Raw genomic sequence first — 16,869 nt, 5'->3', positions numbered from 1 at the left:
GTGGCAGGGTCTCCTGTTACACTTGAGCTGAGCTACTTGATGTTGTCCGAAGCTTACTGATCCTCTGTGCTGGTTGGTCATACTTCTCATTTCTGTGTTTCATTTTGGGAAGTTTCTGTTACTGTATCTTTCTGTATCTTTAGGTTCCTGAGTCTGTCATAATGCCCACCCTGTTAATCTCATCAAGTATTTTTAGTACCAGACATTGGAGTTTCATCTCTAGCAGTTTTTTCTTTTCTTTCTTTCTTTTTTATTTTTTTGGTAAGTTTCATGTCCTTACCTGACTTTAAACATATGGAATACAGTTATGGTAACTTTCAGTGTGTCCTTATCAGTTAATTTTAACATCTTTGTCAGTTCTGGATTGATTTCTGTTGGTTGACATTTCTCAATGTCATGTGTCAGATATTCTTGCTTCTTTCTTTGCATGCATGCTAATTTTTAGTTAGATCGAATTTTACTTTATTCAGGGCTTAGTATTTTTGTAGTTCTTTAAATATTTGATTTTTGTTCTGGGATGCAGCTAAGTTTCTTAGAAACAGTGTGATCCTTTCATATCTTGTTTTTAAAGATGTGTTAGGCGTGCTGTGTGGGGCCTGTTTTCTACCGCGGAGGCAGGGCTCTGGGAATCACAAGATTTTCTTTTGGGGACAGTTACCATTTGAGGCCCTGCGCATGAATGACATGTATTGTTATACGTGGGGTAGTTTCATCACATCCTTGCTTTGCAAAGAACCTGTCTGACTACTTGGTGGGGCCTGGGCCCCTGCAGTTCTCTGGAGTCCTCTTGCTGTCCTGTACATTCAGCCTCTCCATCTCCTGCATTCTCTTGATCTCTTCATCACAGCCATACGCTGGGTTCCCACCTGACTTCCTACTCCCTGGGCACAGCCTGGGGCTTTCCCCAAGGGAGTGGGCTGAACGTGTGGGGGTTACTTTAGTGTCTCATGTTACATAGGAATCCATGTCCTTTGTTGCCCTATGTCCCACATCTGGAAAACCATCGTTTCATCTATCTTACTTGGTTTCTTAGTGATTTTAAAAGGAAAGCTATCCTAGTCCCTGTGATCCTATCTTGCCTAGGGGCAGATTGCCTCTGTCTTACTGATACCACATGCCCAACCTCCAATCTCCCTGAGAGCCCGCCTCACTTCCTTGTCATTGACTTTGCTTCCCGGTCTCCTCTGCAGTGCCAGGCGTTACTTCCATGGTTGGGTCATTCCCCATCTTTCTAAGGTGGTATTATTGCCCACCTTAGGTGAAACTACCCTGGGCAGCCTGTCTTTCACAGCAGAACACTTCAGCTATCTGCTTGCTGTCCCCATCTCCTTGCTTCCATTCTCTCTTGAATCCAATCCAGGTAGACAGTTGTCCTAAGTGACATTTGTCGAGCTCTTTAATGATGCTGGTGCAGCAAGATCTAGTAGTTAGTTCCAACTTCTTAACCTACCTGCCTTTACTGTGTTATCTTATTGTGGATGATTCTCTTGGCTCCTAACTACGCAGTACCCTAATGGTGTTCCCACCTTGCTGACTGTGAACCTGTGTCCTTTGGCCCTCATGCGCTTGCCTCCTGCTGAAGGTGGGAGTGTCCTGGGTTCATTCGTGGACTGCTTCTCTTTATTCCCTCGTGGCTTCATCACCACCTGTCACTTGGAGAGTCCTGTCTAGTGGTCTGTCCTCGATGATTGCATTACCTTGTGGCTGGTGTCTGTCTATACCATGGGACCAGAGATCTTTTCATTTTTTTTTTTCATTCAAGAATTTTCTTCCTAGACCACAGAGATCTTTTCAAAATGTCAGCCCTGAATTGGTGTTCTATTAAGTTTAGGTTATTCTAGTGTTCTACTTGATCTGTTCACATACATCAGCCTCTGTGACCCCATTTCTTACTGTGTCCGTCACCCCTCTTCTCAGCTGTGCCGGGCTCCTACTGCTGGACTTGACCCCTGTGCTTGAAGCACCCCACTTAGAACACACTTCCCACCTTCCTGCATGTCCCACCCCTCCCCCATCAGGTCCCATGGCACTTCCTGTCCAGAGGGCACCAGGCCTAGTCTCCCCTCATTCTGGGTTGTTTCTTCAGTGTCAGTTTCTCTCTGACATGATGTTTATAGTTGCTGATTAACCGTCTGTCATCTGCCTCTCCCATTAGAGTGTGGGCTTCATGAGAGCAGAGGCTTTGCCTTATTCAGGCTGAATTCACAGAGCCTGCAATAGTGCCTGGCACATAGAAATACTTGGTAAATACCTATTAAATATGGGGACGTGGAGTGTGAATTTAAATGAGTGATCTGGAGATGCCTTCTAGATGGACAGTGGCATCAGGTTGTGTTTTCAGTTTTTGGTCTCATTAAGACCCATGGTTTGGTTTTGTGTTGTGATTGCTTTAGCAGTTTTTTGTTTGTTTGTTTTTGCTGATGGGGTGGATTTTACTAAGCTCATTGCATAACACTGTGCAAACTCTCTGTCCCTCTTATTTGTCTTGAACTCTCCACTTTGTCTTTGTCTTTTTGTGGTCTTTAACTTTGACTTTTAATATACCAGTCTGTCTTGTGTTAGAATGGCTCATGTATGATTGTACCATGCTAATTTGTATAGGAACGTAGGAAAAAACTTAGTTCTTAGCATTTCAATGCCTGTCATCTCAACATGATCAAAATACCTGTTTACTCAGTGTCCAGAGTTCAGCTCCATCTTCTAGAGCTCCTACGTCCACAGCCCTGTCCTCCCTGTGACCACACACACCATGCCCTCTGGCGTCCTCTCAGAAATTTCTTCCAGGATTTAGAACCAGCTTTTGTTTCCTCTTGAAGATCTGGTTTATTTATCATTCTCTTATAAGAACTGTATAACACAACAATTCCTCAGTTCCTTTGACTATCTGGAAGTTTTAAAGGCAAATTTAAGCCTCTGTTGTAGAAACTGTCTAGTCCTAGGAACTGTGTGTTTATGATCTCCAGCCTGGGGTTTTTTGTTGTTGCTGTTATTTGTTTGGTTTTGCCTGTTATCCTTTTTGTTGTTGTTTCAATTTTTTCCTCTATATTTTATTATTGTTCAGTGTCTGTGTGTGTGTAGGTTACTTGAAAATTCCTTTTGAGACAAGACTTTAACTAAGCTTACAATTGTGATTCCTGGTTAGAAAAAAAAAGCCCTTGTTAAACTGCTTATGAGACTTAGATTATTTTTCTAAACTGTGCTGTTTTGTTTTGGGGAATAAAGGGGTAGATTTTTTTTTTTTTTTTTACATGATTTACTTTTTGATAGGTAAAATAGCATTTTTCATCCTCAATATGCACTTATGTAGTTGTGTTAGAATTTGAAAGCATTACAACTGCTGTACTGAATTGTCTGCTTCCTAAATTTTAAGCCATTTTTCCTAAGTTGATCGTTACTTTTCTGTAGGAGGAAATGAGTCTCAACCAGAAAGCCAGGAAGACCCCCGAGAAGTACTTAAAAAAACATTGGAATTCTGCTTATCTAGGTGAGGCTGGTGATGGTTTTTCTAGTACCTGATATTTCTGATACTGTACAAATAGTTAAGTTACATACAAATATAAGATTTTGTGAAAGAGTATGTATCTACTCATATCCATATAAATGTGTATATATATATATATATATATATATATATATATATATATGATGTGGAGTATTGAGTAATAGCTATCTTTTGACATTTGAGAATGGAAGGTAACCCTCATGTCAGTGGTCCCCAGAGTTGAGGCCACAGTGATCTTGGCAGTCACCGTCTGAAGTGCTGTCTGAAATGCCGTGCCTGGCCTGGCCTGGCCTGTGCTGCTGAATCAGACTCTTCATCACACTGAAATTTGAGAACAAAGGTGCTATGTTGTTTCTGAAAACACACCTCATACTGAGATAGCAGCTTGTTTTACTTATGTAACACTCAATTTTAATAATTTTTCCCTTGAATAATACCTTTTTCTTAGTAAAACCTTTAAAGTTCCAATGGCAGAACTGGACATAAAGGAAAATGGGATTGGGTTTGATGTAATTTCTCCAAGTATGACGATAAACCAGTTGGGCTTGTGTAAGATTTTCTGTCAGTGATGATGATTTTCCACGTGTTTTCTCTGGAGCCCTGAGGATTCCACACAGGTGTCTGCTAGGGGCTCCTTGAAGCTGGTGTGGCCGTGTGAGGTGGAGGTGTGAGGGGCTTTGCTGGCCTTCTCCCCATGCCCATGCTGTTCCACATTTGGAGCCTGAGCGAACCCGGACCATGACACAGTAGACACAAAAGGTGCTGGGGTACCAGTTGAGCACCCTAGTGGAGCACAAGTGTGAGCTCTCTGCCACTCACGCCTGTCTGTAGTCCCACGGGGCCAGAATCAGCTACACCTGGAAGGCCCCAGAGATGAGGGTGGAACAGGGCCTCTTTCTGCATGTCCTTCGTTTGATTGGCAGTCATGGGCCTTCACCGAGGGACACTGAGCAGAGGCTCCAGGAACCCAGCACTATGCTCAGTTTTGAAATGTTTTTTGGGCCTTCTTCAGTACATTACACAATGTCTTTTCTTGAGAAATCACAGGAAACATTGATCTTTGGCCAAAACACCAGAAAATAGCTCATCTTGGCCCAAACTGCTGATTATTTATGGCTCACCTTTGGATTTTTTGGGTAAAGCTACTGATTCTGTTTCCTTCTTTTGAATTCTGGCTGCTAGGAAGCCAGGACTGGATATAACCTCTCTAGTGAGTGCTCCAGAGTCTACAGGAAGAATTTTGGGAATGACCTTATCCTGGCCCATCCTGTTCCACATGGCTTTTTATGTTTTCCCTTCTTGTTCATTCAGCTGGATTTCTTTACTTAAAAAAATTTTTTTATTTTTTTTGAGACAGAGTTTTACTCTTGTCTCCCAGGCTGAAGTGCAATGGCACAGTCTTGGCTCATTGCAACCTCCACCTCCCAGGCTCAAGTGATTCTCCTGCCTCAGCCTCCCGAGTAGCCGGGAGACTCCAGGTGATCTGCCTGCTTAGGCTTCCCAAGTGCTGGGATTACAGGCAAAGGCTACCATGGCTGGCCTGACAAAATTGTATGTGTTTTTAGTAAACTCCTCAAATACTTTTCAGGACAAAAATGAGAGCTATCAATAGTTACATCTTATGTAAAAATAATCATCATCTCATGAATTTTGATTGTAGAAAGTGCAGTATACTTTTACTTGTGCTCTCCCAGCCTCTCCAAGGCAGAGATTCTGAAAAAATTTACCTGAGGCCAGAGAGACAGCAAATAACAGATGGACCCTGGGCTCAGATTTACCTCCAAAGCGATACCATGCCACACTCACGGCTCTTGTGAAACTGGAATTGCTGTAGGTGAAACTTCCTTTTAAAGAAATATTGATTAAAGGAGATTGTTTTCTTTCAACAGGGAGAACCTTGCTAGTGACATGTATCTTATATCACAGATGGATAGTGACCAGTATGTGCCAATCACAACGGTGGCTAACCTTGACCACATCAAGAAGCTCAGCACTGATGTCGACTTGATTGTGGAAGTGCTAAGATGTAAGTAAATGACAAGGTTAAATTAATAATGCTTATCTTTAGATTATTTGTCTTATCAGTATGAACCTTTAAACCTATAGCTATCAAATGTTAAGGTTCTTGATGGCAAATCACATCCTTCTCTGGACTTTCATTCCTTCCTGCCCAGGTCCAGTAATTCTGGAATAGTGCCTGATAGTCCCAGGGAGTGCCAATTGAATCCATCATGAAACCTCAAACAAGTTTTTGGTCATATGAAATAGAAAAGGAATATTTTTAATGGGGATTTTAAAGACAGATGTTTCATTCATAAAAAAGAAAATAAAAATAACATTTATAGTTAAAGTAAAATACATTTTAATTACAGTTTTGCCACTAAAGGAGTTTCTTTCAAATTGCAACTTCCTGTTAATGTTTTGATGAAATATTTTTGCATTTTTCTTAAAATTATGTTTTGGATGAAGTTGTTTCTTTGAAGTTTGGCAATATCAAACAGTGTTTAAGCATTAAGTGCAGGTGGTGCCTACTACTTAGTTTTGAGTGATTGGACATCACTAAGCCTGACTTAAAGTATCATTTAAGTCCACTCCTACACTAACACAGAAGGTTTTCACCTTGTCCCTGGCTTAGCAGCTCTGCTGAAGACTGCAGATTTTTTTTTCTTGTGTGGATATGACTTTACAAGTAGTATAAAAAGATGAGCATCTTACCTTAAAACTTAGTTGGATTTTTTTTTATCACAAATAAAAGTCTTCTATTTTTCTGTTTTTAGACAAATGTCATGGGTTATTAGATTATCGGAGACAGTGAGGAAACTGACAAACATAATTACCATTGACTGTGAATTCTGAGAGTGGCACTGCCATCTCCCAGGATGGCGCTCTTCTCCCTGGTGTCACCATGCAGAACAGAAGCTGTTGTCTATGCCAGCTGAATTTCGCTCCGTCTTTGAAAGGCCAGCAGCATTTTTATCCCTGTTTATACTCTGAAGTCTTTTTGGTTATGATTAGGAGTTCCAGGTTTAGTTATTCCTTTTAGGACAGACCTTGCAAACACTGCTACCCTACTGAGATGATTTCTCAGTTGTTAGTGGCAAGGGGTGTTTCCACCAACCATGAAGATATTAAATTGCTCTCTGTGGTTGCTTAAGAGAGCCCATCTTCCCATGGGCGATCCAGAGCAGCCTCATCACCTATTTTACCCCAGCTGCTCCCACCTTCTTTATGACTGTTAACCTTTTATCCATTTGCACTTAGCCCTTTAGTTTCTCATTTTGTCTTTTTTCACTCAATTTTTGGACAGAACTGTACATGCCTTTGTAAGAACCTGAGTGATAAGAATTATAGTTAGCAAGTTTATCACATTAATTGTAGTTCTGAAGAGGATGAAGATGTCATCAGTAGGTCCACAGGAGCAAAGTTCTCATCATATTTTTTTTTAATTAAATTAAATCAATGAATTTATTTATTTTTGAGATGGAATCACACTCTGTCACCCAGGCTGGAGTGCAGTGGTGCCGTCTCAGCTCACTGCAACCTCTGCCTCCCGTGTTTAAGTGATTCTTGTGCCTCAGCCTCCCAAGTAGCTGGGGATTATAAGTGTACCCTAGCATGCCCAGCTAATTTTTTGTATTTTTAGTAGAGACAACGTTTCACCATGTAGTATTGCCAGTCTAAAACTCCTGACCTCAAGTGATCTGCCTGTCTCAGTCTCCCAAAGTGCTGAGAGCCACTGTGCCTGATCTCATCTTATGTTTAAATCTTGTGCCCAAAATACCTAGCAAAGACTCAGACACATAGCAGATGCTTGATGAGTATTTAATTTTATCTTTTTAAAAATGAAACTCAAGATTGTCTGAATGATTTTACTTTAATTTGAATACTGCAGCTCTTGTATTAAGTTGTGTAAGTTACATTTCTAGATTATTTTTAATATCATAATGCACATACAGTGTGTGTCCCAGTATGTCTGATTCAAGTACTGTTTTTACCCTTAATATAACTGAAACTGCCAATTAAAAAGACATGCTAAAATATTTGTCACCAGAATAAATACATTATGTTACATTCACACAGTGAGTACCAGAGCTGTTACAGTGAGCTAGAACTACATATTCCAACAAGAATAAATTTTAAAATGAGAATGTTTATAAAAGCATGTTTCCAAATTTGTGCAAGATGATACCATATATATAAAGCTTGGGGTTGTGTAAAGCTGAAGCACAGGGATTTTTGTGGGTTCAGAGGAGCACAGAGGTGGTGTGAAAGCATAATGGGATTCATTGTCGCATCATGGGGGGAGGTGAGTTGGGCAAGGAGTGAAGTGCAGAGGGTATCACCCCTGCTGTATGGAGGTAGAATTTACATACCATAAACTATACATTCTAAGTGTGCATATTTATACACCCATGAAACTACCACAATCACAATACCAAACATAGCCACCATAGCCTGCCCCCGCCAAGCTTCCTCTCTACTCCCTCTCCCGGCAACCACTGATTTGCTTCCTGTCACTACAGATTAGTTTGTAGTGTTTACAAATTTGATGTGAATGGAGTCGATTATGCAATATCACTTTCTTTTGGTCAGGCATAACTATTTTTTTGTTTACTGGATTAGTAGGTGATTACTTCTTTTTGCTGGGAAGTATCCTCTAGAGTGGATAGTCCCAGTTGGTTTATGCACCTACTAGTTATAGTCATTTAGGTTATTGCCAGGTTTTGACCACTACAAATTGCTGTGAACACTTGTGTAAAAGTCTTTGTGTGACCATGTGCTTCCCTCTGTCTCGGGTAAATAACCAGAAGCGGAATGTCTGGATTGCGTGGTTAGCTGTATGATTAACTTTGAAACTGCCCATCTGTTTTCCAAAGTGGTTGGACCATTTTACAGTTGGCCACCACCAGCAGGGATGAGAGCTCCAGTTGCCCCATATACTTCTGATGCTTGGTATGTAGTCATGTTAATTTTATGTTTTCTAATAACTGGATAGTGGTATCTTATTGAGGTTTTCACTTCCGTTTCTCTAATGGTTAATGAAGGTGAGCATTTTTTTAATGTGCTTATTTACCTTCCTTTTTCTTCTTTGCAGAAGTGTCTGTTAAGAAGTCCCACACATACTTTATTAGTTTTAGTAACAATTGAGTCCTTTCTTTAGAAGTCGACTTTATTTTTTAAAACAGTTTTAGACTCACAGCAAAACTGAGCAAAGTAGAGACATCTCCCATATAGTACCTGCACACATGTATGGCCTCTTCCCTTATGAACATTCCCCACCAGAGGAACATTTACAACTGATGAAACTACACTGACACATCATTATCACCTGGAGTCCACAGTTTGCATAAGGGTTCACTTCGTGTTGTGTATTCTGTAGATTCGGACAACTGTATTGTGACATGTGTCTACCATTACAGTATTATATAGGATAATTTTGCTGACCTAAACATCCTCTGAGCACCACCTGTTCATCCCTCCCTCCCCCTAATCACTGGAAACCACTGATCCCTTCCAGAATGTCGTAGAGTTGGAATCCTATAGGACATAGTCTTTTCAGATTGGCTTCTTTCACTTAGCAATATACGTTGAAGGTTCCTCCATGTCTTCATGGCTTGATAGAGCATTTCCTTTAGTGTTGAATAATAGTTAATTGTCTGGATGTCCCACAGTTTGTTTATCCATCTACCCACTGAAGGACATCTTGATTACTTCCAAGTTTTGGCAGTTATGAGTAAAGTTGCTATAAACTCTGTGTGCAGAGTTTTGCATGGACCTAATTTTTTTAGCACCTTTGGATAAATACCAAGGAGCACAATTGCCAGATCATACGCTAAAAATATGATTTGTTTAATAAGAAACCACCAAATTGTCTTCCAAAGTGGATGTACCACTTTGCATTCCCATCAGCAGTGAATGAGAGTTCCTATTGCTCTACATCCTTGCCAGCATTTGTTGGTATCATTGTTTTGGATTTTTGCCGTTCTAATAGTTATGCAGTGGCATCTCATTGATGTTTTAATTTGCATATTCTTTCTCTCTCTCTCTCTCTCTCTCTCTCTCCCTCTCCCCCCCCCTCTCTGTATCTCTCTCTCTCTCTGTATCTCTCTCTCTCTCTCTCTCTCTCAAGTTTTGCTCTTCTTACCCAGGCTGGAGTACAATGACGCCATCTCAGCTCACGTCAACCTCTACCCCCCGAGTTCAAGCGCTTCTCCTGCCTCAGCCTCCTGAGTAGCTGGGACTACAGTTGTGTTCTACCACGCCCAGCTAATTTTTGTATTTTTAGTAGAGATGGGGTTTCATCATGTTGGCTAGGATGGTCTCAGTCTCTTGACCTCGTGATCTGCCCACCTTGGCCTTCTAAAGTGCTGGGATTACAGGCATGAGCCACCACGCCCAGCCAAGTTTGTTCATTTTCTTATTGTTGAGGTTTTTAGATTTTTTTGTATTTTGATGTTAACAGTCCTTTATCAGATGTATCTTTTGCAACTATCCATCTGTCAATGGCTTGTCTTCTCATCCAGTTGACATTGCCTTTCACAGAACAGAAGTATTAAATGTTAATGAAGTTTTTCATGGATGAAGCCTTTGGTGTTGTATCTAAAAAGTTATTGTCAGACCCAAGGTCTTCTAGATTTTCTCCTGTGTTTTGTACGACTTATGGTTTTGCATTTTACACTTAGGTTCATGATTCCTTTTGTGTTAATTTTTATGAATGGTGGCGCCAGGTCTGCATCTGGACTAATTTTCTGCATATGGATGTCGAGTAGTTCAGCACCACTCATTGAAAAAGATGCTGCTTTGCTCCTTGATCACATTGTCAACGATGTATGTGTGTGCACGTTAATATGTATTTCAGGTATTCTGGATACAAGTCCTTATCACACACGTGTTTAACAAATATGCTCTCTCAGTCTACAACTGTTTTGTTGTTGTTGTTGTTCTATCAGTGTTTTTCAAGAAGCAGAAGTAGTAATTCTTTATATAGTCTAATTTGTTAATTTTTTTCCTGTTACAGATCTTGCTTTTGGTGTTGCACATAAGAAATCTTTGCTTGGCCCAAGGTTATGATAGTTTTCCTTATATTAGTTTTATGTTTTACATTTGAACATTGGAGTCTGTGATCTGTGTTGTGCTGATGTTTGTACATGGTATGGGGTGTGGATCCTGAGTGCATCTGTTACAGCACCACGAGTGTCTGGGCCCTTGTATTGACTGCCCGTGCACCTGGGTGTTGATCTCTGGAACATGTGTTCTATTCCCTTGATTACTTTTCTGATTTAGTAAAGACATTGTAGTATCGTGATCGCTGTAATGTTATACTAAGTCTTAAAGTAGGACGGATCCTCCAGCTTTGTTGTGGTTTGCCTACATGTTTTGCTTTTGTGTATAAATTTTAGAATAATTGTGACAGTTTTTCAAAAAGTTCTGTTTGTGTTTCTATTGGGATTGCATTGATTCTGTAAATTTACTTGAGAAGAAGTTACCGATTCTACCAATGTTAAGTTTTACAACCAACAAGCACAGAGTATGTCGTTATTTTGGTCTTTAAAATGTTCTCTTGGCAGTGTTTTGCACTTTTCAGCATACAAGTCTTTGGTATCTTTTGTCAGATTAAGATATAAAAACTAAGTTATAGTCATGCACCAGTTACCTTTCTTGTAGAGTAAGCTTTGGTGTTTTGTGTCTTTAAAGAAATGTTTCTATTTCATGTAATTTATTAGTGTGAACTTTTTTATAATATTCCATTGTTATCTTTTTCCTGTTGATAGAACCTGTAATGATGTTGCCCATTTCCATTCCTGATGCTGTTAGTTTGCGTCTTTGCAACAGTGGGCACCTCTGAGCCCTAATTATGATCATTACGTGCCGTGACTCGAATCTGTGCATTGCATAATTTCATAGATGTGATACCAGAACACAATAAAAGTTTATGTAAAAACTGCAAAATCTAAACTAGGCCTATTGCTGCAGCCACGTGAGCACCCTAGTGTGAACAATGCCTGGCCGTTGGGTAAGAGAGCATCATCAGCGAGCCAGCAAAGGGCTTACCGAATCAGTTATAAGAAGACAAGATTATTTCATCTTAGGTACTTGTGGAAAGGAGAAAGCCATTAACCCTGTATTTTAATCTGCCTTTAGTACTTGACCGGTTTAGAACCTTTGTTTCATACTCTTGCATACATTATAGCTCTTGTAGGATTTTTAAATGTCCATAGTTTTGAAAAATTTAACAGGTGAGATTGGTTTAAACCTTTTGTGTTAGGCTAGCAAAATTTTTGACAGTTTGCCCAGTGTTTGCAGATTTCTTTAGCTTATTTAGTATACTATACAGTGTAACACATTCCACTGGCATATCACATTTTAGTATTTTTGTTTTACCATTGATTTTTCTTTTCTTTATAGCTTTGCCTTTAGTCCAAGTGGATGAAAAGGGAGAAAAAGTAAGGCCAAATCAAAATCGCTGCATAGTAATATTGCGTGAAATCTCTGAATCTACCCCTGTGGAAGTAAGTAATTTCTCCACTGAAGGTTACTTGGATGTTTTCCTGAAGGTCTTTGTTGGTTTTTATTTTTATTTTTACTTTTATGTTTTTTTGGGGCTGTGTATTTTGTAGACTGAATTCTTATTAATACTGTTTTCCCAGGATTTACACACACTGAGAGTTACAGAGTAGGAGGCAACGACTCCCAAACCTTTTGATCCCAGGACTCCTTTATACTAAAGATAGTGAGGGTTTATCCATTACTATAGCAATTAAAAATAACACATTTAAATATTTAGAAAATAAGATTAGCCGGGCACAGTGGCTCAAGCCTGTAATCCCAGCACTTTGGGAGGCCGAGGCGGGTGGATCACGAGGTCAAGATATCGAGACCATCCTGGTCAACATGGTGAAACCCCGTCTCTACTAAAAATACAAAACATTAGCTGGGCATGGCACTCCAGCCTGGGTAACATGAGTGAAACTCTGTCTCAAAAAAAAAAAAAGATTAGTAAACGCACAAATCACGATAAAGAGCACTTTTGTGATCAATAACTTTCAAAACAAGTATTTTTATGACAGAGGGACATTGTGAATAACTCTGAGCCACCAGTGTGGCCTAGTCCAAGCCAGCACAGCCACTCTTAGAGAACCAGTAACTTGGGCAGTAATTTTAGGGAACCATGGTATTTGATAGCTTAAAAGTAATGAAAAGCAATCTACTGTTATATGTTGCTGTAAAATCTGCTATTTGCCCAAATGCCTAAACTAAGTTGCTTTGTGTAGTAAACACACTGATGGTTACGCTTGAGATCATAAAGTCCAGTCTTCATGTCAGGTGCTGGGAACGTAGTTTATTCTGCCTCAGAAAAGGGAATCTGCCGTCTCGGGACTCGCAGAACACAGGAATCCTGGTTTGTTATTCGTCTGACATCTCACATGATTTCAGCCTCAGTCATTCATGCTGCATCTTCCCACACACCTTCTCTGTAGAGCAAATCGACATTGCTGCTCAGGCTTCCAAGATTTAGTTTTTCGGTACAAGTGGGTTAGTGTGTGTGAGGGTTTTTTTTTTTTTTTAAGGAAAACAGTTCTCGCATGTGACAAAGGTTAGGATTCCAACCACGTTGTCTGCCTAGCATAAGAAATTCTATAACTCTCATATAAGTATGGTCTTTTTCTAGCAAGTTTTACCTTCTTTTCAACACAGGCTGTCTTCACTAGTTCTAATATGTGGAAAAAAAGAATTCAGGATAATATATATATATATAAAAATATAAAAATATATATATACATATTTTATTAAGGGTCTGAATATGACGGACAAGCATATTTCTTATGGCTAATTTGGACATCTGTATTAATTCAAAGTAATATTTAAAACATAGATCCTAATTTTTAAGACTTGAAATGTTTATAAAACTTTAACCAAGAAGAATTTTTTGCATTTAACAGTGGACATTGATTTTGGAGTTCTGTTATTCAAAACTGCTGACCTTAATGTCTGTTGCAAAACTTGAGCAATGAAAGTCTTGAGAAGGCTTAAAGAAAACTCTTCAATAAAAATTAAAAGTTGTGGACAAAAGGGAAGGAAAATAAGTAGGCCAAAACAATCCACATAAGAAAAAAAATAAGTTCCCAAAGACTCTATAACACCCTTCTACTGGGTCTTAGAAGTGTAGGCCAGGAGTTTCCAGAAGATTCTTCCTTAGATGTAACTAGGTGCTTGTCAGTGATTAGTACATTTTAAATACTGATTCTGAGTTTCTTAAAAGTAGGATTTTCCCAGAGGCAGAGGAGTAAACCATTTTTGCCACCAGTAGATTGATAGTCTAGTGGCCTTAAAGTATTATTGGTTGAGTTTAAAAGTCATAATCCTAATTTACCATTAGTCAAGTATGACTTTTGCATTGATGTGTGTGTGTGTGTGTGTGTGTGTGTGTGTGTTTTATCTTTTAACAAGTAAGCATTTGCCAGAGATGAGACAACAACATAAGGTATTAGAATCCCTGGAAATCATTTTTGTAGTTCATTTTGGTTGTTCAATTCCTTTTGTACTTTTTGAAGTGTACCTGGCTAGTAATTTTTTATGGGATGGCCCTTCTTTTCCTGGTGCTGTTTTTCCTCTGAAATCTGGTATGAATATAGCCACTCTTGCTCCTTTTGTTTGGGATTAAATGTATATTTTTATCTTCTTTTTTTTTTTTTTTGGCTTATTAGGTATAACTCTTTGTTTTTTGTTATTTAATGGTGCTTTAGGGCATGCCTCTCCAACCCTATGCGGCCCAACACAACTCATCCGCTTTCTTAAAACATTGTGAGATTTTTTTTTTTTTTTTTTTAAAGCTCATCAGTTATCATTAGTATATTTTATGTGTGGCCCAAGACAGTTCTTCTACTTACAATGTGGCCTAGGGAAGCCAAAAGATTGGACGCCCCTGCTTTAGGGTTTTTAGCTGACCCCCTAATTTGACTAGACTCTGTGTAATTCACAGAGCACCTTGCCTCTTTACCGTCCAGCCATGCGCTCCCATTCTCCACTTCTGACCTATGCTGTTGTCATACATTCTAATTCTATCTAGTCATAAGCCTCACAATACATCGTTGTTATGTTTGCTTTAAACAAGTCATTTCTTAGATTAAAAATAAGAAAAACGTGTTTTATATTTATTCAATATTTACCATTTACAGTGCTTTATGTCCATCTGGACTTTCCTTCTGCCTGGTTATTCCTTTAGCATGTCTTGGACAGGTCTGCCGGTGATGAATTTTTTTTTCAGCTTTACTATGTTTGGAAAACCTTTATTTCACCCTTATTTATGAAAGATATTTTTGCTGCATATGGATTTCTGGATTGATGGGGTTTTTTCCTCCCTTTCTGTGTTTTAAAGATATTCTCTATTCTGGTATAAGTTTTCTGTGGTGGTTGTTATCTCCATCCTTCTGTATGTGATAAGTCTTCTCTGGCTGCTGTGAAGATTTTATTACTGGTTTTAAGCAAATTGATTGCAATACGCTTTGGTATAGTTTTCAAGCTTCTGGTACTTGAAATTTATCGAGCCATTATTTTGTTAAATGTTCTCCCTTTTGTCTTTTCTTCAGAAAGTGTTTAGTCAGCTGTTGATCTTACTTAGTGTAGTTTTAATTTCAGACATTGTGTTTTTCATCTCCAGTGAAGTTACTTTGGGTCTTTTATAAAAAAAAAATCTCCCATATATATTTAATATGCTTAGTCTTTCCTTTTATGGACTATGAAATGTATATATAGTAAGTGTTTTACTTTATGGAATATTTTGCATTTTAATAAACATTCTTGATAAACATTCTTGAGCTTTGTTTTGAAATGTAGTTAAATTAATTGGAACCAACATGTTAGGTAGAATCAGAACAGCCTTTTCTCTAGGGCTCTTTTTCCCCACTGCTGAAGCAGTGCTCTTCTGAGTACTGTCCCTGCTATCCTGTGGATTTAGGAGAATTTTCCATTTTGGCTACTGGGAAAACAAACCGTTCCTCTCTGGGTGAGCCTGCTCTGGGCTTGCTCCCTCTCATCCTCCAGGCTGAAGATGTGGGGAAGGCCATCTGCAGGTTCACCCTGCCGTCTCTGCAGCCCAGGCACTGAGGGCCACCCGCCTTGTTCTTGTTCATGTCCCTCTCGGGGATCACACTCAGGTACTGCCTGGGGTTCAGGGCCTGAAACCGTTACTTCATGTATTTTTTCTTTGGTTTTTAAATTGACGCATCTGGGAGAGTGAATCTAGCTCATCGTGGTTAGAAACAAAAGTCCAAGCAATTTTTTTTTCTTAAATTACCTTTTATTTTTTTTAAGTCATACAATTAGCCCAGAAAATGATGTGATGGTTTTCACATTAATTTGCTCAACGGTGTCTTGAGAGTAGGAGAAGCTGTAGGTTGTGTAACTGTTTTTCTCTATGGCATTGTGATTCTGATTCTGGAAGCCCCACTGAATCCTCATCCTTTTCGGAAGACAGATTTACTAGGCATCATGGTATGTTAGACTTTGTGTAAGAATAGCTCCTTAAGAGAATGCATTTGTTAAGAAAATTTTTGGTGAGGATGAAAAGTGGCATTGTTGAAAATTAATTTCTAACATCTCTATTTCCCTTAGGAAGTAGAAGCACTATTTAAAGGAGATAATTTACCGAAATTTATAAACTGTGAATTTGCCTATAATGATAATTGGTTTATTACATTTGAAACAGAAGCTGATGCACAACAGGTAAGTTCTTTCTACCGTCACCGTATGAAGTGCATAGTTCACCTGTCTTTGGTATTGGTACCTGTGGGGACTACTTGCCATTGAGTTGACTTGTGATGGGAAGTTGCAATATAATCGGCAGAGGAAACCAAGTTGTAGAAACTTAAATGAATGTCTTTGTATAGACAGTTTTTATAGTAATATAAAAAGCATGTGACTTTCTAAGAACATTGTAAGCAAAGCAACCTTGGAAAATCAGTTTTGTTCTTCTGTCTGGGCAGAGAAAAGTTTCACTAATTGCAAAGTGTTTGCGGGGAAATTTGAACTTAATCTTCATCTTCCAGCGGACATCATTGTATGCTGGAAGATGCTTTTAATGGTATTGAGAAGTAAGCTCTGTAAGGAGATGTAAGGGGTTAGTAGTTTTCCTCCCCTTAAGGGAAGCGTCTTATTTGTGGGGAAACTAACACATATATTATATAAAGTATTAAATGGTATAAACAATGTCTGGGGTTCCGAAAAGAAAACACAGAAACCTGAAAGATGGGTTTTAATTGGATGGAAGGGGGAAAGGGGAATGGAAGATAACCATGTTTGTGGAGCAGAGTGTGAGCTCTGCTAGTCTGCATGGCAAATGTGGTCAGACGAGATTGCATCAGAGATGC

At 39.1% G+C, this 16,869-nt stretch overlaps 1 protein-coding gene across 10 annotated transcripts in view; it reads left to right on the top strand.

Moving 5' to 3' along the window:
- LARP4B (La ribonucleoprotein 4B) overlaps positions 1 to 16,869 on the top strand; it is a 114,794-nt gene that overhangs the window by 78,181 nt on the left and 19,744 nt on the right. For all 10 annotated transcript variants that reach the window (XM_032266114.1, XM_032266113.1, XM_032266115.1 and 7 more), the window contains 4 exons: positions 3,406 to 3,484; positions 5,392 to 5,528; positions 11,909 to 12,012; positions 16,115 to 16,225. In XM_032266114.1, the coding sequence (XP_032122005.1) occupies positions 3,406 to 3,484; positions 5,392 to 5,528; positions 11,909 to 12,012; positions 16,115 to 16,225 (431 nt within the window). The remainder of the gene's footprint in view (positions 1 to 3,405; positions 3,485 to 5,391; positions 5,529 to 11,908; positions 12,013 to 16,114; positions 16,226 to 16,869) is intronic.

The sequence above is a fragment of the Sapajus apella genome, unplaced genomic scaffold (genome assembly GCF_009761245.1).
Source record: "Sapajus apella isolate SASKATOON/1434 unplaced genomic scaffold, GSC_monkey_1.0 scaffold155, whole genome shotgun sequence".
NCBI classification, from domain to species: domain Eukaryota; kingdom Metazoa; phylum Chordata; class Mammalia; order Primates; family Cebidae; genus Sapajus; species Sapajus apella.
Note: the sequence above shows the minus strand (reverse complement) of the source record. Positions and strands in the feature narration are given on the sequence as shown.